This window comes from Apus apus, chromosome 1, assembly GCF_020740795.1.
Source record: "Apus apus isolate bApuApu2 chromosome 1, bApuApu2.pri.cur, whole genome shotgun sequence".
Classification (NCBI taxonomy): Eukaryota; Metazoa; Chordata; class Aves; order Apodiformes; family Apodidae; genus Apus; species Apus apus.
This window is the reverse complement of record NC_067282.1, coordinates 7,234,580-7,259,936: the sequence shown is the minus strand read 5'-3', so window position 1 is coordinate 7,259,936 and position 25,357 is coordinate 7,234,580. Positions and strand designations below refer to the sequence as shown.

At 38.7% G+C, this 25,357-nt stretch overlaps 1 protein-coding gene across 19 annotated transcripts in view; it reads right to left on the bottom strand.

Annotated features, from left to right (window-relative positions):
- Nucleotides 1-25,357, bottom strand: part of DLG2 (discs large MAGUK scaffold protein 2) — a 1,033,121-nt gene that overhangs the window by 247,834 nt on the left and 759,930 nt on the right. For 13 of the 19 annotated variants that reach the window (XM_051620514.1, XM_051620368.1, XM_051620405.1 and 10 more), the window contains one exon: nucleotides 18,525-18,680. The exons of the other annotated variants lie outside the window; for them this stretch is intronic. In XM_051620514.1, coding sequence (XP_051476474.1) covers nucleotides 18,525-18,680 — 156 coding nt within the window. The remainder of the gene's footprint in view (nucleotides 1-18,524; nucleotides 18,681-25,357) is intronic. 19 annotated transcript variants of the gene reach the window in all.

Genomic DNA, 25,357 nt, shown 5'->3' with positions numbered 1-25,357 from the left:
TATCAGAAGGAAATGGTCCATGAACATAACAACTGAGTTTATGAAGAAGATGCAGTGCTACTTTTGTGAATTTATACAGGAAGCTTCAGTTAAGGAATGACAGACAACATTCTGATGCACTCTGCATGGCCTCCCAGTTACCTACATGGTACCCGGGTACCAACACCTAATACAGTGCTGAGCTTCCAACTCCTCCTTGCAAAAGCAGCTGTCACCCTCCTCCCTGCCATCTGACATGTTATCATTAGTGCTTATAAATATCTACAGGGGGTGTCAGGAGGATGGGGCTAACCTCTTCTCAGTGGTGTCCAGTGACAGAACAAGGGTTAATGGTCACAAACTGGTACACAGGAGAATTAACTTAAATTTAAGAAAATACTTCTTTACTCTGAGGGTAACAGAGCACTGGAAAAGGCTGCCCAGGGAGGCTGTGGAGTCTCCATCCCTGGAGACATTCAAAACATGTCTGGCCATGTATCTGCTCTAAGGGATCCTGCTCTGACAGGGGGGTTGTACTAGATGATCTCCAGAGGTCCCTTCCAACCCCTACCACTATGTGATTCTGTGATGATGTAATTCAACATCACTGAGGTTTTTTGCCATGCTGCTACACTTGAATGCCATACCTCATTTACTCTTTGCTATCACTCCTAATTTTCTTTTGGCACTAGTGCTTTCCAAGCACTACTGTTCCAGTGAATCACACAGGGTTTAAGAGAACTGCTGATGATTTGATTTCTATGTGATAAAACAACATTCATTCCTGCTGTGGTAAAAAGAAATCAGCTTCACCTAAAGAAAACACATGCTGTAGTGCAGAAAAATGTCTTAATCAGTCAAGTCTTCTGTAACATGACAGAAAGAAAGATGTACTTTAGAAAAAAAACCTTCTATTAAGGATCTCTGGAGACACTGAATAACCAGGTCATGTTGAAACAATCCAAAGGCAGAGTGCCAAGGTCTGTGGCATCCTATGGTTAGGAGGTGTATTCAGATTCTCACTCATTTTACATATATCATTATCTGCCATCCTTGATTTCAAATGTCAGTATTTTTCCTAGTAAAAATATAAAGCAACAATCTGTGCATCCATATATGCATAGTCTTTCTTTGGATATTGGCACTAGTGACCAAGCAGGAAACATACATTTTCAATTAGATTCTTAGATCCCCTGATTTCCAGCCACTCTGCTGGCCCACTGCTTCCCATTGCACACAACTGGTGTAACTGGGTTTACCCTCAGCACCAAGAGATGCAGATGGTGGCCTTGGGCCATCACAGCTGACCCTCCACTGCAGGGTATTCACTGGGAGTGCAGGCAGTAAATAGCACAATTTTAATCAGTAGCTCTTCTGTGGCTGCTGCAATACACAGAACCCACCACTGTCCCATCATACCATTGTTGATGTATTTCTAGAGCTGTGCATTGGCTTCTGTAATGAAACATATTTATTGCACACCAAGCTTATTAGATTTCTGTAATAACATGAGTATCTGCAACAAAATTCCTTCCCAGTTTAAGCAAATGTTGAAGAACATTAGCAAATACTTGAAAAATTGATCCACTTTTAACAGTCTCTGAATAGCAACACTTGAATGGAAATCAAGCAGCATATCCCAAGTTGATGATGAAGTTGATTATGTTGTCCACCTGGACTTCTGCAAGGGCATGGACGCTGTGTCCCACAGCATTCTGATGAAGATGGCTGCTCAAGGCCTGGACGGGCACACACTGTGCTGGGTAAAACAGTGGCTGGACAGTTGGGCCCAGAGAGTGGTGGTGAATGGAGCTAAATCCAGCTGGGGCTGGTGACAGGTGGGGTTCCTCAGGGCTCAGTGTTGGGAACACTTCTTTTTAACATCTTTATCAACAATCTTGATGAGGAGATACAATGCTCCCTCAGTAAGTTTGCAGATGGCACCAAGTTGGGAGGGAGTGTTGATCTGCTTGAGAGTAGGCAGGCTCTGCAGAGACACTTGGACAGACTAGATTGATGATCCGAGATCAACTGTATGATATTCAACAAGGCCAAGTGCTGGGTCCTGAACTTTGGGCCACAACAAGCCCATGCAATGCTAGAGGCTGGGGCCAGAGTGGCTGGAAAGCTGCCCAGAAGAAAAGCACCTGGGGGTTCTGATTGATAGGTGGCTGAACATGAGCCAGCAGTGTGCCCAGGTGGTGAAGAAGGCCAATGGCATCCTGGCCTGTACTAGTAATAGTGTGGCAAGCAGGACCTTGTTCGTCCCTCTGTTCTCAGCATTGGTGAGGCCACACCTTGAATACTGTGTCCAGTTTTGGGCACATCAATACAAGGAGATCAAGGTGCTGGAGTGTGTCCAATGAAGGGCAACAAAGCTGGTGAAGGGCCTTGAAAACAAGTCTTATGAGGAGAGGCTGAGGGAACTTGGGCTGTTTAGTCTGAAGAAAAGGAGGCTCAGGGGAGACCTCATTGCCCTCTACAACTACCTGAAAGGCTGTTGTAAAGAGGTAGGTGCTTATCTCTTCTCACAAGTAACTGGTGATAGAACAAGAGGGAACGGCTTCAAGCTGCACCAGGGGAGCTTTAGACTAGCCCTTAGGAAGACCTTCTTCACTGAAAGGATTGTCAGGCATTGGAACAGGCTGCCCAGGGAGATGCTTGAGTCACCATCCCTGGATGTGTTTAAAAGTTGTATAGATGTGGTGCTTGGGGACATGGCTTAGTGCTGGACTTGGCAGAGTAGGGTTAATGGTTGGACTTGATGATCGTGAAGGTCCTTCCCAACCTAAGTGATTCTGTGATTCTGTGAAGTTTCAGGAAAACTCATATAGGCATAATAGGAAGAACAAGATAAGATTTGCAGTCCAAAAATACCTAATTACACATTGTATTTGTATCTACCAGTTGCATTGTTGAAAAAAAACACACTAAAATCAGAAAAAGAAATGAACAGGGAAGTTTCTAGTAATGATGTTATGCCTATTGTATAAGGAAAAAGCTCCACTAATTTATAGTCTGTGAATACAGCATAAATTCTGAAATACTGTAAACTAGGAAATTGTTCATAACTGGGCTGTCAGAAAGACCTTCAATTTCAGAAGGTATTAAGACCAGAATTTTTATATTAACTAGCTTATTTTTGTCCACAGAACTGGATGAACATCATTAGTTTTGCTGAAATTAAGTTTCATAAGAGATATGTATTCAATAGGAGGATAAGAAAACAAATTGTTTAACAAATACCAGAAAATATGGAAAAACCTCACACTTTCATGTGTTTCCACCACCATCCATGGAAGTTCATACAAAGTTTTGAATACCACTTATAAAACTGTTGAGAATTCCCTTCACAAATTAGAAAAACCAGGAAGTATTATGTGACTTCAGCACAGAATTTTGTAAAAACAATCTCATCATTAACAAAGGGAACAGAGAGCATGTCTTAATGATCACACTGCTCTTGCAAAACTGCATTTGGTGCCTAGCACAGCTTAGCTTCGCTTTATCTTCTGAAGGGAGGCTTGACATTCTTTTTGATGAAGATGACACTTGAAAAACAATTCATAGGACTCATACTGCACCTGCTTCTTTTTAAAGAGTAGAGAAATCACAGATAAAAAAGCCTAATGACAGAGCTCAAATAACTGCAACCCATTAAGCTAATTTGCAGAGTTTCTGTCCATCTCCATGGAAAGAAAAACAAGCACATAAAGTTCCTTTCATGGTAGAATCATTGGGCTGAATTTTACTTATTCAAGACAAGGCATATGGATAATAACAAGTAGTTAAAGTCATTTAAAACAGCACAGATAAACTGACACCAAACCATACCATTCCACTAACAAACATTTCTATACCCCACAAGATTCTTTACCATTATCTTTGCAAAATAAAAACATTCCTATAGAAATTTAAGTTTTAAAATTGTTTCTGCATAAGACCAAGTTAATTTCCTCTGTACTTATTAACTCTAATGTGTGCAATGCAATGAATTATACTAACTGTCAAGGTAAAATTGCTAAAAAAAGGAGTGTATTCAGCTTCCATACAAGTGGATCATTGAAGCAGAAAGAATAATCACAACAGAATGAACATTTAATTACAATGACAATTTGAAATTTATCAGAACAGCACTCTTTATACTGGAATTGCTCCTGATACAATGTTTACTGCACCTGTGTGATACCTTCTGATAATGTTATCCCTCCTATTTGGATATACATTATCTCTCAGCAAGCTGGGAATATGGGTTGAGTATCTGCCTTTTTAAGAGACAGCAGGTGAGAATGCAATCCTATGTAAGGTGCTACACAGTCTCACTTTCTCTGTCATTCCAATCAGCCCAGCATGCATGTGTGCATGTGCAGTTACACCAAACACAAAACCAAAAGCCTCACAGAAAGACACACAGAGAAAAGCAAAAGTAGAACTAACTCAGTGCACATAAACAAACGACATACCAAAAGAATACATCCAAACAGCAGTGAATGGCAACTGAAAAATGCAGGAGAATGTATTGCAAAAACGAAAGATGAATCCTGAAGAAACTCATCAGCTTAAACTCTTCTGTTCCTAGTCTAATCTATTGGAACCATGACTCTTGGATCTTTCTAAGTTGATAGAAGTTGGATTTACCCAGCATTTCATGGGAAACAGTCATTGTTTTGTAACAGGAGGTTTGGGACAGAACTAGATTTTAAAAAGTAAAAATCTATTAATTTTTCTTATTCTGAGGTTACTCACAGTGGGAGTATCAGGTATAAGCATCTCCCATAGCAGATCAATGTAATATTTGAGCACATTTAGTACTTAATTTTGCCTTTCTTTGATTATAGGACATAGATTGGATTAGATGAATGATGGGGTAGACACATTCCTTATATGTGCCATTATGTCAATCCTTACATCCCTAAATCAAGACATAAAACACCATTTATTTAAAGATGTGTGTTAAATTCAACCTCTGCAGAGAAATGTATGTCTTTATAAAAGAACTGTGAAAGGAAGTAACGAAGAATTTCACTCTAAGCCTGTGAACTGTTTTGTTACAAACCTAATAAATAAATAGGTTGAGTAAAACATTGGAAACTGGTTTTAAAAGATTTGCAAAATTAGCAGGAACATGTATGTGACTGAGTTGATACACAGTCAACTTATGATCCTTCTGGGAACTGATTTAATGTTAAGATACTTATTAGCATCAGACAAAAGCCTGAATTTACTTCACTAAACTTTTCAAATATTTCTTGTAGGTTAGGGATCATTTCTTGATATTACAATCTTCTCATCAGTCAGCCAGTAAACCCAAAGTGCTTGGGCTATTTCAAGCTTACTTTAGTGTGAAGGGTGAAGATGCTGCCATGCTTTTTCCACTTTCAGTTTCCATTTATTAGATAAAGAGTTTTATCTAGAACTAAATCTCTCTTTGCTGCTTCCAACTAATAATTTCTCTCTGTGAGTACTTTTGTACTGTGGTTCCCAAGTGTTTTGACCAGAACACTAAGAGAAAAAACACCACTGTTTAAGGGAAAGCATATGAATAACAGACAGACAGGGAAGCAACAGGCAGCATGAAGCAATCAATAAAACATGGTCACAGTTGGATTTATACCAGCAACTCATCCCATCATAACTAGGACTAAAACCAGAATTTCATTGTCATTTAGTGCTGTAAAAAGAAACAGCCATGCATGGCATCTATTTTTGGAGATGGGCATCTTGTGTCCATATTTATCCTGTGCACACGAACTGAGCCAGCAATGCAGCTCTTTGCTTCAGTTCTCTGCACATTATTTCTGAGGACAAAGCAGAGCTGCTGAAAATTGATGAATACCCTGCAATCGATGCAACACTTCACACATGAATTATGGATTACTTAGGTGAGTCTAAATAACTGATGGAGGATAAGCCCATGCATTGGATGGTCATCCACACTGCCAAATCTTGCCTTTGCAAGACTGGCAGGAAATCCCATGGCAATAGGCTCTTTTGTTAAGGATTCCTTTTGATATACTATTTTACTTCAAGTTATGCCTCTCTTCCAACTTACCACAGGTATCTACTACTATACAAAAGACCTGCTTAAATAACTGTTCCTTTAACCAGCGAAATTCTCCAAATACAGATGAGTAAACATACATCAAGAAATCCAGAGAAGATTCTTTCACTCATCAGTTACTTGTAGATATAAAATGTTGATATTTCATACCCAAGTTAAGTGGAACAGTTTGACTGCTGTTTTTTTCTCCTGGCAGAAAGACAGGCCCAGAGACATCCTGCACCTTTGAGGCATCTAAATTCTTTTAAACGTGCATCTTATTATTAAACTTATAATAGCAAATGTAGCTGAAGAATCCTTTTATATACTAATCAGACAGTCCCCAGCACCAGCTCTTCCCTTTCAATGTGATTGCAGAATGTGTAGATTAGTGTTGGAAAAGATCAGTTATCTCAGTTTATGTATTTCACAGATGTCAATCCAGACTCATTAAATATTCTTAGAGTAAGTGTTACACTATGCACACCTCTGACTGAGACCAGAGGTAAAACAGCCCTCATTTTATGGAAGAAAATACAATCTCTTCTCTTCTCACATCACAGATTGTCTTGTTCTTCATTTAGAGACTGGTTTAAACCTTGAGAGATTAAATGCTAATATCCTTTAAAGAAATTCTAGTAGGACGTATTTTAATTGACTTTGCTTTTTCTTGTTAGAAATATAAAATCCCTTTACAAGGCTACCAAATTCCTGTGTATTGGTAAATCAACCTGTGAATCAACATTCTCAAATCAAATGGCTGCTTCTACTTTTTTCAGCAATTTATTTTACAAGTCAATTGAAGCTCTGTCAAATCTTCAAAAAGTGACATTGATTTAAATTCATATGTATGCTACTAAAATCTGATTTTGCACAACATAGTCTTGATTTGTGTGCTTTGTACGATGCTGCTTTTGGCAAGTCAGTCTGAAATTCCCAGCCACGCTTTAAATTTCTTTTAGGACCTTAGTAAAGCCATTTGCTTTCTCTGTTTGCCAGCTCCATCTCTCTAAAAAGCAAAGATAAATGAGATATCCATAGTGTTACAGTGATGGAGCAATATTAATACATTCAGGTAGACAAGACTAAAATTAATTTGTGCTACTCACCATTTCTGTGGGCAAGCTGAAGGAACCTGTCATTTCCTAAGTTGCATCAATATTTTTCATTTCTGTTAATGTTAAGTAAGCTGATTTTTTTCATTGTAAAGTGCTAATGTTTCGGTGTCATACTGATCTTCCTTTTTGGACATCTGCTGCCTAATCTCAGTTTTTTTCAAAACAGAAAACTCTACCTTCACTAATTCAAAGCTCTATGGCATTTTACAAGATTATATCAGAAAAAAAAAAAAATAAAGACAAGAAAAAGAAATAGGCTGAACACAATTCCAGTGTTCTAATCATTGGCAGTATGGGTTGGATACTGCATTTTTTATCCCAAAATGCAAGCTTGCAGTACCCTATCTGAAAGACTCAGTTCTGTAATCCTTGCTTACCAATGCAAATGTTAAGTCTGGGAAAACAGGCAAAATCCACTAGGAAAAATATACTAAATCACAGAATGTTTTGGGTTGGAAGGGACCTAGAAGATCCTTTAGTTCCAAGCCCCCAGCAAGGGCAGGGTCACCTTCCACTAGACCAGGCTGCACAAAGCCCTGTCCAACCTGGCCTTGAACACCTCCAGGGAGGGGGCAGCCACAAATTTCCTGGGCAACCTGTTCCAGTACCTCAGCATCCTCACAGTAAAGAATTTCTTTCTAAAATTTCCATCAGGAGTAAATTTCCCTCTTTGCAAACTTCCCTTTCACTGTGCAGGGGAAGAGTTTAACCAGCGGAAGTTTAAATAATTTGAGTGCCAAGATTCCAGACAGCACCTGTGATTTCAATGACAGTCATGAATTCACTGCCTACTTTAGATGTCTTCATAAAACAAGACTTTCTATACACTTCCAGTGAAGTAGCATGATTTATAAAATGATTGTAAAGGCTTGATATGAAAAACTAACAACCTTCACTCACAGTACTGAATCTGAAATGTTAAAAGAAAATTATCTTCTGCATGGTGCAATGACAGTATTACTTGAGTTTGTATCCTAACCAAACCTGTGTGACTTCTGCTTCCAACCAAACCTGTATTGCCACACTCCTGCCACAGATACTACTACATGAGTCCTCCTACCTGCAACTCTTAGTCACTGTACCCTGAACAGGTGAAGAGTTCTGATTACAGCTTAAGCAATCTTCATCAGACCAGCAACTGAACTACCTACACATACTGCTGATTATACCCAAGTCAACTAATAATTGATGTGGGCATTTCTTGGAAGCAGGTCAGACTGCTTCATCAGGTAACCTGTCTAGAACTAGCTCAGGAGTATCTGAGTGGTCTTGCACTGGGCTGTGGAGATGCACCACAGTACCAGCAAGAGTAGCAAGTGACACTGGTTTCTACACTGTGTACTGTCCCCATGGGGGACTCAGTGCATTTCAGGTGTGCATGCTGGTGTGTTTTCTCTTTACACAGTGCAACACATTATGATGGCTTTAGGCTGCTTTTTAGGAGAACTTGTCTTCAGGACACAGTCATTGCTATTCAGAATTCAGAGTTGTTAGAAATCAGTGTAACCAAAACCAACTGCTGATGTGCAAGACCATGTACACACGTGTACCCTCACGCTGCAGACCTAGAATATTTTCCTCACTCCTCACTTCATCAGTGTAGTGTTTTCTACAGCATAAAAGTAAGAACTAGAATGATCCTCAAAAGATACAGCAAGCAACCCCAGTTATCTGTGGAATGACTAATTTTATGCATGGAGTATGGAAATACTCTTGGAGAAAGAAATTGCCTGTGCACCTCCCTGGGGACTGTTTCTGTTCCAGTACTTCCTTAACAATAATGAAATTTTAATTTTGAAAGTCAAACTAAATCTTCCCCTCTTTCCCTTTGTCAGCTAAAAGAATGTATTTTAATATCTTCTTACTTTCGTTGACCTTGCTTTTTATGCTGTAACAGGAGTAGTTTTGTGCACTATAAGCATTATTTTTAAAAAAATCAGATAAGATAGTTGCTTCTACTGCTATTCTTTAAAAATGAAATAAAAACCTTTTAAGGAATAAATCATTTAAGATCCCAAAACATTAGATAATTCTAAATACAAATTTGCAATGGCAACTTAGCTAAATTTAGGTTCAACACAAAAAAGGTCAGTTGTATAATGCTGGAGGATAGGGAGGCCATCCAGAGGGACCATGACAGGATTGAGAGCTGGGCCTGTGCAAACTGCATGAAGTTCAACCAGGCCAAGAGCAAGGTCCTGCGCCTGGGTTGTGGCAAACCCAGGCACAAATACAGGTTGGACAGAGGATGGATTGAGAACAGCCCTGAGGAGAAGGACTTGGGGGTGATGGTAGATGAGACGCTGAACACGGGCTGGTAATGTGTGCTTGCAGCCCAGAAATCAACTGGGTCCTGGGCTGCATCAAAAGAAGTGTGGCCAGCAAGTCAAGTGAGGGGATTCTCCCCCTCTGTTTGGCTCTTGTGAGACCCCACCTGGAGCACTGTGACCAGTTATGGGGCTCCCAACACAAGAAGGACATTCAGCTGTTGGAGAGAGTCAGGAGCAGGGCCAAAAAGATGATCAGAGGGCTGGAACACCTCTGCTATGGAACCATTACATCTTGTCCTATCACTACAAGCCCTTATAAAAAAGTCCCACCCCAGCTTTCCTGTAGCTCCTTCAGGTACTGGAAGGCCTCCCTAAGATCTCCCAAGAGACTTCTCTTCTCCAGGCTAAACAACCCCAACTCTCTCAGCCTGTATTCATAGGAGACATTCTCCAGCCCTCTGATGATCTTCATGGCCCTCATCTGGAGTTGTTCCAAGAGCTCTATGCCTTTATTATGCTGAGGACTCCAGAGCAGGACACAGCACTCCAGGTGGGGCCTCACAAGAGCATAATAGAGAGACAGAATCACTCCCTGGTCCTGCTGGCCATGCTTCTTCTGATGCAGCCCAGGAAATGGTTGGCTTTCTGGGCTGCAAGTGCATGTTGTTGGCTCATGTCCAGTTTTTATCTACCAGTACCCCCAGGTCCTTCTCTGCAGGGTTGCTCTCATTTTTAGACACATTCTGTTCAAAGTCAGACCTTACTTGACTTGGAAAATCTAACAAAAAATGGGCATATTTGCAAGAATCTATATAGGGCTTATGTCAACAATAATAAATAGTGATAATCAGGTACAAAATAATCTGGGGGCTGAGTCAGCACTGCATTGCTCCAGTGGGATAACTGTGGTATAAAACAAGACAAGCACAGGGCTAAGGGAAGGTTCATTATTACTGTTATAATTCTCTTGCATTTCCATGAGAAATTACATTGCTATAATTAGAGGTCCCACCTGCTTTCCATGATGCCTCGTATCACTCCACTTGGTTCTAATGATCACTCTTTTTTATGTACTGCAGAAAATCAGGCATATCTGCACCTGTTGGAAGTATCTTTGATCCCTGAGGGCTGCTGGTGGTGTCTGGGGATGTGTGTCACATTATTTCACAGTTGGACAAAATGGAAGGAAAACCTTCATTTGCCAAGGTCATAAGAGCTGTCAGTGGTAGAGGCACATTTTTCAGTTCCCAGCTCTCTGCTTTAACCAGTGAGCTTTCTCCTTTCTTGTGTGCAGCTACAGTGATGGAAATTATTCTTCCCCCAAGAAGCAGGTTCCCTTCCCCCACAGGTAGCCACAGGGTAGCTTTATTTACCCCATCTCCACAGTAATATTTCATTTCTAAGCTCAAAGAACTCTCTCTTGGGGTAAAAAAAGAGTAATTTGTTCTCCATGTTAAATCTATATTTGGGTTTTCTGATGAGCTGAAAGTCTAGCAATTACTTTGGCAGATGGAGATATGATTTTTATGATGTGGAAACTTATCCACAGGAGTGAAACTGAAATCTCCAAAACCATTTCTCATATCAGCCTTTAGACAGCTGTCAGGTAACAATTGTCATTACCTTTTGTCACCGTGGACAAGTTTTGAACTAGTGAATGGCTCCATTAGCTTGTTACTTAGCCCTGCTATGCAGAGTGACACTTTCTGACAATATTTTTTCCATTTATTCTAAATACACTCAAACCAGATACGGAACCAATATTAAAAAAGTGGGTTTAAACTTCTCCCTACACTCAGAAGCATTTGAACATTGTGTCTGGAGTTTTAGTGCTCTGTCATTTTGGAAGAACTGCTTCAAGGGGATATTCAGAGACCAGAAGAGGATGTTTGAGAGGGTGCTTACAGATATTGAAAACAAACAATAATGTACCTCAAGAAATGACCATTTCAAACAACACAATTACAGCGCGGACTTAGTTATGAACTGACTGGATAATCTGATGAGATAATCTGAAGCATCACTTCTCAGGCAGGAACCAGTTAAAAGTGGCCTGATACTTTTCTAGTTTCTTGATTCCAGTCTTCACCATTAATTAAAAAAATCCACAGGAACTGGCATTCAATATTTCATGAGGGTTTCCTGTGTTGTACTTAGAGATTGCATTTCAGACCTTGCATGGAAAGGGAAGAAACATCTTTCCTTTGTTCCCAGATGTCTCTCTGTAGCTCAGTTTGTAATCATAGCAGCAGGAAAATTTTAATCGTACTGATTTACAGATGTTTTCTTATTGAAAGCTGGTATTTTTTTCTTCTATAAAGACACAGTAAAGATAATACTGCTACTAAACTAAAACAAGTTAATATTTCTGTCTCTTTTATGAGCTAAGAATATACAGTTTAATTTCCATGGGTGCATAATATAAACAAAAGAGGATCTCTAGTACAACAAAGCACAGTATCTTCAAAAAATCAAATAATATATTCTGAAAATACAGAACATTTCCCAAATGATGGAACAGAAACAAACACCTTAATTTTTCCCTTTTAAAGAATTTCTTCTGTTCTGTTTAATAATTTTAGTTATCCTTTTCAATATAACTGAGCAAGAAGACTATTTTACTGATAGGGAAAGCAAAGAAAATAGAGTGAAGAATTACTATTTGTTCAACTAAAGAGAATTAGTCAGCAGCACAACTGGAAATAAAGCCCAGCAGCTCTAACCTGAAGCACCCATCTTAACCTGAAAGGCTTCTGTAGCTTTACATAATTAAACACTTGAACTGTAGAGATTTTATGCCTTTACAAGTTAGGATTCTCCTGCAATAATCTCTGAGTTTTTAAAAGATGTATCTTCTAATAATTTTAATTAATAGTGTCTGAAATAGAAAACTCCTCATTAAAAAAAAAGGAAAGTGCATAAGAGAGTCTATAGGAATGTTTGGTTTTTTTAGGGTTAGAGATTCATCCACACAAAATAACATGAAAGCTGAGACCAAGAGGCAGCATAATTTTTCTTTCATTAACTACAAGTTACCTGTCTGGATCATTTACCTAAAGAGAACACCTGAATCAGGATTAAAAAGAAATTAAAGGAAACTCTTCCAGTTATGACTTTTTAATTTGTTAATTTCAAGTGATAAGGAAAATCCACAATTAATTTGCATCATTTCCAAAAAATTCTAAATAATTTAAAGGTCTCAGGAGTCTGATTCACAAGCAGAGACCATCTGCATTGAGATGGTGCATTTGCATTGTAGACAGTTAATCAACACAGTTTATGCTGATTTTGTTTTACCTTCTGATACACACATATAAAATATTGTAGTATTGGAGCTGCTTTCAGAAGCAGCAAAATCCACTTAAGCATACTGGGTATGTAGTTGTAGGTGGCTGAGTAGCACCTTGTCAACCATGCAATGTGTGTTCCTGCATGTGAATCAAGGTCTCCAAGCATATTTTTTAGAAAGGTCTAGATGCCAGTGTTGAAGAAGTACTTGAACTTCTAAAGATGTTGTTTAGGGAGTATAGGCCCTACTACTTACATACTCAATTCTCCCTGAAATCAGCAAAAACAAGGTGCTTGAACTTCCATAGTGTATGAACATCAGTCCCCAAGCTAGACCCTGTGGTGACCAATTTAATCTCTTAAATTGCTTAGGGGCTGCTGTAGGCTCTGTGCCTCTGAATGCCTCCATTTGTGCATACATATGCCTTAAAGTCACTTCTCAAAACAAAAAGACACAGTGTTCATTTCTTAAAATGCTACCTTATGCTTTTAGGGAGCTACTTAATCAAGACTTACTTTAACCATGTAGCTTATTTTCTAAAAATGTTTTTTCTCTGTGACTGTAGGATTAACTTGTTGCCATTGACACCAAAGAAGTTGAACCTCACTATTGTCTATTTTGCTGTTCAAAACTCCACAGAAAGAATTGTGCACTTGTTCCCTTCCACTGTCTTTAAGCAGTGCTATTTAGTAGGGCTAGTTGACAGCTTGCTGTCTGTGGTTGGATTGTGTCAAACACAGATCACTCCAGAAGTTGATTCCAGGGTGTTACCATAGGAAAAAGTGTAAATCTGCTCCAATTCTGATTTGAAATATTGAAGCACTTGAACCCCTTTTCTAAAAATAGACTAATTTCCAATTTGTAAAGGATTATTTGAAATTTTCACATAAAATAAGTCAATTAATGCAACTGAACAAGAAGAAGTTTATTTTAAATTCAAGAAAGGGTTGTGTTTATGTGGGGTGAGCTGAAGACTCTATTTCATTATATCCGTTCTTTTTACTGCTTTTTGATAGGTCCCATTTTCAGGTTTCCAGGCATTTCAAAAATCTTAAAAATATGTATAGATGTGCTTTGGAAGATATAATTCCTGTATTAAACACATGGGATTGAAAGGGGGATGATGAGAACTCCTATACAATGTGAATTTCAATAAAGATGACAAGAGCATCCCTGGAAGGCAGCCACACACCGTTATGTGCATCATTTTGGCAATGAGCTTGCTCCCAGCAGGTTATTTTGAAAAAAAAAAGTCCACCAGGCTGCACAGATGTTAACAAACGAGAAAGGACACAATAGTAATAAGTACCAGAGAGGCCCATCATTCACACCTTTTTCAAGTGTAGTTACCTTCACCTCCTGCTAGGATCAGTGAAGAGTGATCAACACCTTCTCAGCTGTCCTTTCATGGCCTATGGAGGGATCCCAGGGATCCCTAAAATGAAGTGAGCACAAGCAGTGGTGCTGATGCTGCAGACACACACTACTGTGACCACAGAGACCACTGGAGTGTAGTGACGCACGTGTGCTTACACAGAGGCCATGGGAATTCAGCCACACTTTGGAGGTAGCCTCGTGCATCAGTAATTAAGATTCTGGATGCTGTAGTCTCCTTACCATCACATCCTGCATACATTTCAGACACTTTTATCTGAGTAGGTCTTTGGAGTCACACAATGCTCGGTTACCCTTCAATACCTATCCAAAAGGCAAGCTTTTCTGCAAAGGGCTTTGCTCTAGAGCTCTGTGCCACCAGTATCCTCTCTCCCTAATACCCATTGATGGAGAATAGTGGTCCCAAGAACTGATGTAATTAATCTAATTCACCAACTCCCTTAAAATTGTTTTTATGTTATTACATAATAACACATATTGCCATTAGTAACAGGATGTAATTGTCTCAGAATTAGTTTTCAAAGAAGCTCTATGAGATCACTGCTAAATCTCTTTCAGAGACTGGGAAAACAAAGCACAAAAGCATTAACTGTCTTGCCTAAGACTGTAGATCACAATGTCAGCCAGAACTGGGAATGGCTTCAAGAAACTAACCTTGATTTAAAATGCAGGCCAATACTTTCAAGTCAGGCACTCAAGCACCAAAAGGAGGATCTGCAAATTTACAAGAACTAGACTTAAGAGGAATGAAATTTTCACTAATTTTTATTTTCCTGGGAGGAGTCATGCTCTCAAGCTTTACTCCCATGACTACAAAGTCAGAAACCCTACCTTTAGTCCATTCCCCTACATGTATTAAAGTACATTGATGCAATCACATAATCAAAGGCTTAAGAGAGAAGAAAATACCTATTAAATAAAAATAAATCACACAAACCAACAATTATCAGGGCTGTCCTTTAGCAAAAACTGTACTGGCAACTAGAGTGCCAAAAATATTTCAGTGCAGACACAGAAGTTAGCTCTGGGCAAAACTGAAGCATTTTTTAAGTGTGTCTGCAGTGGTGAACGTAATGAAGTTCCCAGTGCAAATCCTGAGAACACAATGTTTGGTCAAACTGTGACAATTACATATTGCCAAAGCAAAGTCTCGTGTCTGCAGAAGAGTCTCACACTTGTGAGCTGAGGTTGCTTTTCATTACGAATGCTCTTTTAATTGTACACATATAGTTGTCAATAATGACAGCGGCCAGACTATGAATCCAGGACCCTACATCCATTCCCACATGGTGCTCTCTAAGGAAAATGTAGTACTCCCACGTTTCCTCTCTATTCCTGCCTTCAAGTGGGCAGATTTTCAGCTGCTGCAGGTTGACATAGCCTGCATTTAATATCAGTTAACATGAACTGATAATTCAATAAAAAACTAAAATGGGAGTATACAGTTCTAGACCTCCAAATCTCTTAAGAGCTAAGACAGGTCACCGTAAAAGCAAAGCTTATAAACTTTTAATTTATTAAGGATGAATGAGGCTTTGGCCTATGAATTCTCTTTGCCCATTAAGTTAATGAGCCTTTACAAAATAATCATCCGAGGAGTAGCTGACAAATTATCTGAAGAAACAATTTAAAAGGCATTGGCTGGCTTGCAAGCACTTCAGTTGGGAGAACATGCCACTATTTTCCTCTTCCTCTCAAAGAATTATTTGTCAATTTTGTTGCCATTCAGCAGTGAATTCTCAATATTGGAGCACTGAGATTGGACGATGACTGTAGTTACCAAAACAAGCAAATAATCCCTGTCCCTTTCTCCTCAAAGTTTTGGCTGACAAATTCTGATGAAAAACTCATTCTAGGATGCCCACAGGAAGACAAGGAGGTGTATTTTTATATTTGTCTGGAGATCATGGAAGTGTATAACCTAGAGGAATAGCCTTTGAGGAGTTCAGGTGAGTAAAGAGAGACCTTGGAGAATTTTTTTTTTGTAGCACAACTTCCAATATAAATGGTGCTATCACAGCTGCAGGTTTAAAACATCATCTTTTTGCGGATTATTTTTTCCAAATATTTAACACGATGCATCCATGAGACACATCACCTTTCTGAATGTTAGGGCTGCATGCAGTGAACACCTGAAAATGTCCAGATCATGGTATCTATTGGAGGCTGTCACTTTTCTCATCAAGGGCACTTGGTGAGATATTATTTCAAATGTATTCCTCCACTGTCAATTATTCAGAGTCCTGTGGAAAAGATTACAGTATTTGAGAACATCAAAAAGTGTAATCTTTTCCATCTGAATGTTATTTCACAGTGGGAAGAAAGTGTAAATTATAGCAATCAGTTGCCTCTACCACAGCATGTAACAGGGCATTTAACCATGAGTTGTGTCTTTTCTCATCTTTTGTGTTCTTTTTGCAGTTTTTGTTGGACTGTTGAAATAAACAAGCTGATAAAACATGTGAGGACTAGACCTTAATTTTACAATGAAGTGCAATGAAGAGAAACAAAATCTCTTTGTTGAAGAAAACTCTTCACTGACAACCAGAAAAAAAAAAATCCAGCTTTTAAAGTCCTGATGTCAGGTCATTAAATGTCTGATGACCAAGTATTCAATCAATCACACAATAAAGCAAAAGAATGGAGAGAATTACACCTTCAAGTGGCAAAACGGACAAGTTTTATGACCTTTCCAGGGCTTCCCTGATTATTGGCATCTGAGTATCTGGTCTGCAGGTAACAGCCTTAACAGATGCACCTTTTTTCCTGAAAGCTATCTCCATAGTTCTGAGTTGTGTCTGTAGAGATTGACCATTTAGCAATGAACTGCATCTCTCTATGCTTTGCAAGCCACAATCCTCAGTGCTCCTAATCCACCAATCCGTGCCCCCAAAACCTCCTAGAATATCTTGAACCTCCTGGTTCAACTTTCTAGTTTGAGTTGGTCCTCTTCTTTCTAAAGAGACCATTTTAAAAGTTGAATAAGACATCTTTGTATAATTATCTCTTCAGTCTTCTGTCTCTGAATACACAGAAGCACTGTGATGCTTATAGATAAATTACTCATGTGTACTCTGTACCTAAAGACCTGAAGTAATTTCACCATGTTTTGGCTCGTTATTTCTTTTAAGATAATATTTGTACAGAAATTCAAGTATTGTGGATTAATCTATTATGGCCTGGTGCCCTCCTGAACCTACTTATACCTTTATAACTCATTGCCCTTATCAGTGGTTTTCACTCATATATAATTGGTCTGAACAGTTTGATGAGTCACTTTGTCCAGTGATTAAACATCTTTTAAAAAAGTGTAAAAGATACACTGTTTTCATTCTAATAAACTGTCAGCTCCTGCATGGTCTCACCACACCTACTGCATTCTTCACTAGCATTTGTCTTATTGCTTTTTGAATTTAGCTTTCTATTTCATAGCACCACAATGATTTTTGCAGCTGTTCTTATAATCTCTGAGGTTTCTTTCCTGTTATATTAATCTACCATTTTACTTGTAAGTGGATACACTTCTGTTCTCCTCTTCCCACAGTACTTTTTTCTTTGAAAAGTGTTTTCCGTGGAAAATGCCTATGATCAAAGCTCGTCATATAATTACTCTTCTTCTACTCTGGAATATAAATGATTCAAGTTTTTTTCCTGACAGAGGAAATGCTCAACACCTTCTTGAAAACTATCTTCCTCCACCTCCCCAGTCTTGTTTGTAAATAGTTTACTACTATCCTAGTGGACAACAGAAGAACAGCTGGGTTATACTAGCATACACCTTTGGATAGCATGTTTTCCTTTATTAAATATTTCTCAGGAGGCAATCACTGACAATATTTTATAAAAATGTCTTCAGTTGCTTCAATTATGCAAATTATCATCATTTCAAGTTTTACTAAATGTCATCTCAGAGCACAGCTAGCTTGGGGAATGCTAAGCTTTAGATGTACCCTCAACCATGACTTGCTGAGGGAGGTGACTGGGTTTTTTTGCTCAGTTTCTTCTGAATGGCTTAGGCAGCCACCTCATGAACTCAGAGATGCTCAGTGAACAAAGTGTACATAACACAGAAATAAAATGACTGAATTAAATCAATTGACTACAGCTTTCAGTAAGGTCTGAGTCATTTTCCATACTCAAAGGAAACAAATGCTGAATTCAGTTGTAAAATGTGACACATATTACATAACCTATTGTAGAGCACCATTCCAATGGACCAAACCATTGCCTGTATTCATCACTGGATTTTGGATGACCAAAATTATATACCAAGGTAGCATATATCTTCCAGTGGTGCAGATGTGAAAGCATGGTTAAAAACAAGCATAAGCTGTAGAAAAATAAGACCTATGGTGAAGATGCAAACTATGAGATAAATCTAGTGATGTTCATGCAGTCTAATGAAGGAGGTGAGGAAGAAGCGCATGCAGTACCTGGTGATCTCAGAGTCAGGGAGCAGGCCTACGTGGTAGTGGGGATAGGGAGCTGTAAGAAGGAAGCTTTTGTCACACTCGACAGGGGAATAGTGCCTAGGAGAAGGTGGTTTATCACACAGTTTGTTCACAGTGCTGTAAACAGGTTCAGGAGGCCTGGTGATACAGAGACAAGAGTAAAAGGTCAGGTGTGTATTAGTGGCTGAGAATATAGAGAAAACACAGCAATCATTTTCAAAAGCATGCACAGCAAATCTGTCAAGCCCTTTTCAGCAGGGTTATTGTGACAAGTAAGGTGTGCTGTTAAAGGAAACATTAGAATTTGATAACACGGTATCACAGTGTACAAGCAACTGCATGTGAAGATACACACAATACACATAGGCCATAAACTTTTGCTTGCAGAATGTGTGGCACAGAAAGGGAATATCTTAACTGAAGTTCAGTGATGAATGTTCCCACATACTCTGCTTGCTTTGGTTTTTGATCTAACAACACTATTCTGCACAGCTTTCTGTGATCTTAATTTTAACCATCACATAGATGAAAATACAATATTTATAACCTGTAAAGTGGTATTTTTAACTCATTAATATAAGATGAAGTACATATCACTTGTTAATGCAACTTACTCCTGCCCCAATGAGCTGGGGCTTTTCAAGTAGAGCTGTGGTCAAAGTGAGGCATATCCTATAATAATGGTAACTGATGGTAACAAACCGAGCAAGCAATTCATCTCCTTGGCATGCAATTAGTTTCATTTCAAGAGTTCTTTGCTCTCCAGATTCAAGCTTCAAAATCAGACTATGCAGACCACATCTCAAACAGTTAACCTGGTTGACAAGGCTACTGCAAATGCACTGCTGCTCCAAAGTCCAGACAGCAGTCTGTGAAGCTAGATATGAAGAATAAGATCCTAAAACTGAGGCTGACAGGTCACTCAGCATTTCTCTTCTACTGCCAAGAGACCAACTACTTGGGAGAGGCAATACTTACCATGAGCTTCCCAGGGAGCCACCTGGGGAGAGGGGAGAAGGGTATGGAGCCTTTTGTACCAACCAGGGATCCACAGGAGAAAACCAGAAAAGAGTTTTCAAAAAAATGCACCACACAGTTCATTTCCCATCATGCAACCTCTCCAACTGCTCTGCTGGCCCCAGCAGGTACCTCTGGGTCTACTGGCAGAGTGAAACTTGACTCATAATTTCCTGAAGTTTCTGTTCTAAAGAGTGCCAAGATGTAATTGCTGTCATATCCTTGTTTCTGCCAGAAGATGCATGGTATGCCACTGTCTTTAATCACAGTATTAGCTAGATGAAAATCTTATTTCAGAAGCCTGAAAATATCAAGAGGCCAAGCAGTTAATGAAACTCTTTTTGTTCTTCTGGCTGCACTGTACCTCACATGGGCGTGGCTTTTACTGGGACTTTCAGAGGTACCAGAATTTATTATGGTAGTGGATGTACTGGCAGATACAGAGAACATACTTTCCTTTGTTGTTAGCTTCTGATTTTGTCCTTTGGGGGAAAAGGAGTAGCTCCTTTACTTATTTTTTTTTTTTCACTCAATGCTAATAATATTATTCATAGCAATCTGACATGATTTGAGAACTCTCTGTGCCTGACTTTCCCAGGGAAAACTTCATAGTTAAAAAAATGGCAATTTAAGATTACCCAATTCCAAAATAGCAAAGCTGTCACTCATTTGGCTATACAGCATTCTGTCAAGCATTTAGCACAATCCCTTTGTAAGTTAGCAATTGTTTTCTACTAGCATATGGGGCTGGATTTCATAATTTATTTACTAAATCAGTTACTGCTTTCAGTACAAACAATCCAGTGAAAAAACCACTTCTGTTCTTTCCCTCAGTAATCACTTTTGCTTTTAAGAATTATATTAAAGAACAAGTACAAATAAATATAAAAAATAAATGATACCTACTATGAAAACTGAAGAAATACTGCCCCAGTGTAGGAAGAGGAATAAAAACTGTAGATTTCTCCACGGCTTAAAACACTAACCAGTCCATAAACAACTTGCTAACTTCCTATATTCAAGTCACATATCTTCTCTGAGTGGCAGAGGACATGAGAGTGTCACTATCCCTTGGATATACTGCAAATGCTCAAACTACACTGAGTCATCAGTGAGTGTCCATCCAACCTTGTGCTGAGACACAAATCATGACACAGAGATGGACAGATACGAGGGATTGCTATGTTAATTGACAGTTACAAACTGCTTCCAAAAGCAAATAGAAGGTAAACATTCAGCTTCTACATAGATACTGAGACCAAAGTAGTCCTTCAGATATAAACACAGAGTCCGAACTAAATGTCCTGCCAGGATGAACAAATTTTAAAACAGTATTTTTCACTCGTTTCAATCTTGCTGGATGGTAAGAGAAAAGAAAATGGACACAAGCCTTTCTCAAGTCATGGCACAGATGTATCAAGTCCTCTTCCCATTGGTGTTATGTAAGTGACACTGTGACTAACATACACTCTGTAACTGAGCTGAAGAGAGAGGTCTTATGGTTAAGAAAAGGAAATAAAACTTCTTATCCTTTTAATGCTTGGACTCTGCTCAGAATATGATTCAAAGTATCAGCTAATTCCAGTTAAGAGAGCACTACTTTTAAGGCTGTGAACTGGTCTGAGGGCAGCATAACCACAAGTTACCATCAGATGCCATTCTTTGAGGTTATTAAGATCATGGACTGAACTGGTTTTTCAGACACCTTCATACCACTCAGCTGCACATGTTAATACTGTCAGTTGGACAGCTGGATCCTGGCTGCACATTTTATTGGCAGAGAAAAGCAAGAACTTGAAAAAGTAAGCAGTATGTAACATCAAGGGTCCAGCTCAGACCAGTATAAATCTCTTTTATCTCTCAATTTGATTTAGTGAATATAAATTAAATAGTGTAAAAATAATTGAAAGTTGAGAAGAAAATTGAAAAGGAGGAGAATGATTAAAAGGTATTTGGCAAATAACTGTCCTGATCATCCAAACTGTGCTTCACGTAGCCTAATAATCCTTAAAAGTAATACAAGATAAGTTTCTGCAACTATCTTCAAATGTCCTCCTGACTCCTCACTTTCTCTGTGGCAAATTAGTACCTCGCTACAACACTGCCTGCTTTCTTTGGAAAACAGCAACCCCAAATTATAAACAAATAAATTAAAAAGAAATAAATTAGTAAGACTGACGAGCTTTATTTCCTTATTTTTCTAACGCAGCATTTTCTCTTGTAATTTCTATTTCTCCTCACTGGAAGATGGAGAAAGAACTTCTTTCTGATGGGATCAGCACACCTCGTAAACCCTGTCTTGCATATCTTCTTCTCCAGTGCTGTGACAGAGACAGGTTGTCTTCTCTCAAAACATGAGATGAGGAGAATGTTTAAAGCCTGCTATTTAGAAATATTTTCTACTGTGCCATTCTGAAAAAAATACAATCAAGATCACCTTAACTTTTCTTGTAAAATATTTAGGATTGATTCACAGTCGTTCCTTTGCAATCACATCACTTTCAGAAATAGTAGATACAGCTGACTTACTTTAAATAAATACTAAGCCATTTTTGCAATTTTTAATATGAGAAAGAGCAAAAAAAAAACCCCACACCTTATGGAATTTATTTTGTCCGTTATCTTTATTTTTCATAATACTCGTGCAAAAAAATCACCTGAAAATGCCAAATAAGTGAGTATTACTGTATACTTCTTGGATAATTGTAACCTCTGTTTTAATAAGTTATTATCTAATGTGAGTCTATTCTGACAAATAATTAGCTGCTGCTGTAACATCTTATTTAGCAGATCTGCTCCCTTTCTGTCATCAAACTGTTTATTTAGTGACAAACATACATTACAATTCTCTTTGTCAGTGAGTTAAAACCCAAGCTCTGTGACAAATGAGAGCAGCAACTGCTGGGTCTGGATGGCCAACTGTAATGAAGTTAGCACAGGAATCAGGCAACAACAGTAGAGCAAAGGCAACAAAAAAATCTAAGTAGTAACACAGCTTTGCTTGAGCACACCTCAGTAGAGGAGAGAGAATCAAGTCACTCAATTCCACAAGCTAAGCCTTTAAATGGTGCTATGAACAGCCAATAGTCCTAAATTAGTTTTCTAGCAAAAAAAAGAAATAAAAAATAAAGCTGGAAGAGTTAATCAGTGTAGACCTAACTGCAATGAAGCACAATTTCCACAGAAAGCTGTAACTAATTGGTGGAAAAGCGAACAGTAACAGCGGGAGGTAGAAGGTTGATCTGACACTAGTTTTATTTATCTATTTCATAACAGATTGTGTAAAGAAAGCAAATCTTCTTAGCTCTTTGTAGTCCTTATTACTCCTTGTTTGGCTCATCATTGTGTTATTGTTTCAGACTGGCTTTATTGCACAGCAGAAGTTAAAAGAAAATGGCATTATTAAAACCATTCTCTCCTCAGCATCAGGCAGGGTCCTCAATTTCATTTTAACTTCTTTTATTGCAGAATCCTGGTTGGTAGGATTCAGTTGCCAACACATAGCACGTTAAATGTTAACAGTTTCATTTTTGGGATTTTAAAACCTTTTACGATATGGAAAGAAACCAGCTAAGCTTTCACAGCATAATGAGTATGCAGGGCTATAGCCAGGAAATGCTAAATTCAATCCAAGAAAAAATAAATCTCATACTGCTATGAGTTTTCAACATTTTTATTTGAGTAGTAAATTTTAATTGTACCCAAGCTCAGTGAAGATAACTAATACATTAGTATTGCTGTCCTGGTTTGAGCCAGGATGAAGCCAATTTTCCTTTTACTGATTTTTTTTTTTTTTTCCTTTAGTAAGCTCTCTTTTAACTAGCAGTAAATATTCCAGCTTGGACTGATAACAAATGCTGGAATGTTTTTGTTATTGCTGGGACTCCAAGGTCACATCTTTGCTCTGCCAGATCAGACAATACAGGGAGATCTATGACCCCCCGGTAGGAGGCTGAGTTAGACAGACAGCAAAACTGGCCAGAGATATTCCATCCCATATATATACGTAAGCTCAGAGGAAGGTCAGAGATCACAGAAGACAACTTCCTTCCTGCTTCTTCTTCCCTTCTCTTCCATCCATGGCTGGTGTCCAGGGAGGACTCCATCCATCCATCACCACCAACCCCCAGGCTCGAGCTCTCCTGACCCTCATCACTCTGCCTCTCTCCGGCAGCTCCGGGACTTTTCGGGACTGTTCCCAGCTCAGGAGATGCTGTGGGAGTTGCTGGGGGTGGGGGTGGCAAGAGAGGTTTGCACATTCCTGAACACATTTGTATATCATTGTATATATTTTCTTTTATCATTAGTGTTTAATTAAAGCTGTGTAGTTTAGTTTTCAATCCAGCCAAGTCTCTCTCTCATTCTCTCTCTCCTTCCCTAACTGGGTGGGAGGGGGGAGGGAATCGAGAGTGTTGTTGTCAAACCTGAGTCAAACTGTGACAATTGCTAACATAATGGTTGGGAAGTGTGAAAAGAACTGTCTTTAAAAGTACGTCACTATTAGAACAAAAATCAATGGCAATTTAATATAAATTAACTCCCCTACTTCTAATAGCCAGTGATTTGTGTATATATATACTTGCCTTTTGATTTATTTTAGTTCATACAACCTTCTATAAGAACCACATACCTTATTGCTCAATAGGTTTATTTAGAATTGAAACTTGTTTTTTTTATGTTAGGTTGTGTCTTTGCAATTCAAACAAGACCAGATCACTCACATGACATGTTTACTTCAACTACATGAAAGACAAGAGACAGGCGTGAAGAGCTGGAAGGAAACACCAGAAGTATATTACTTTCTTTCTTTCTGGGAATCTTTCTCTAATCAATGATTTCCCAGCTTTTCCATTATTAACTGCTACTTTCATGAGCCTTAAGGTTTTCTGTAACTGCAAAGCAAGTGCTCAAGATCGCAGCAATTTTTGTAGCACACTAATGAAGAGTGAGGATTGCCTGGTCCCTCTTAACAATGCTATTTAAAATTTTAATCAGGTTTTCAATTGAAATGGCCTAAAAGAAGGCATAAATATAATTTAGAACTTTTAATATTCTACATCTAATTCTACACTTATTTTCCTTAGGAATTACAAAATGAAATAACTGCTTAATAGGAAAAAAATACGTAATCATTTTCTGTGGCAGTAACAGAAAAGAAGGCTGCTTCACATAGGAACAGTGAGACTATCAAACCAAAGGCCTTAGCCTCTTACAGTGACTTTTCGGAAAACAAGGCCAGTAAGGAGTGGCCCTGTGCTGCTCAGCTGCTGGAAACCAGCAAGTTAGGGACCATGCAGATCAGAAACTTAATCTGAGCAAATGGTGAATCACAGCACTTATCTGTATTTGAACATTTTTATTTTCTTAGGCTTCACCACACCGTGTGGCAATGAGTCCCACCAACCAATCATGGGACATACCTAAAACCCTCTGTCTCTGTGTACTCTAAGCCTGTTACTTGGTTGCACATGGATAACACATGGGAACATTGAAAAAAACTTTTATTTCCTGTATTATACAGTTGGCAATCCAATCTAAACTCCTGCATATGAGCTGTATGGAAGTGCTGATAGGAGCTGTCTGTTGCCGTCTCTATGTCACAGTTGCAGATGTCCGTTGAATCTCTCTCTGATATATTTTTTTCTATAGTGGAATTGTTATTTAGCTCTGCCTGGAAATCATGCTAGACCCCTGATCATCTCTGTCATCCTCTTCTGGGGGTTCCTCCAGTTGCCTTCATAACGTAATCAAGACTTGGATGCATCATGGATTCATACAGATAAACACGTTTCACACTT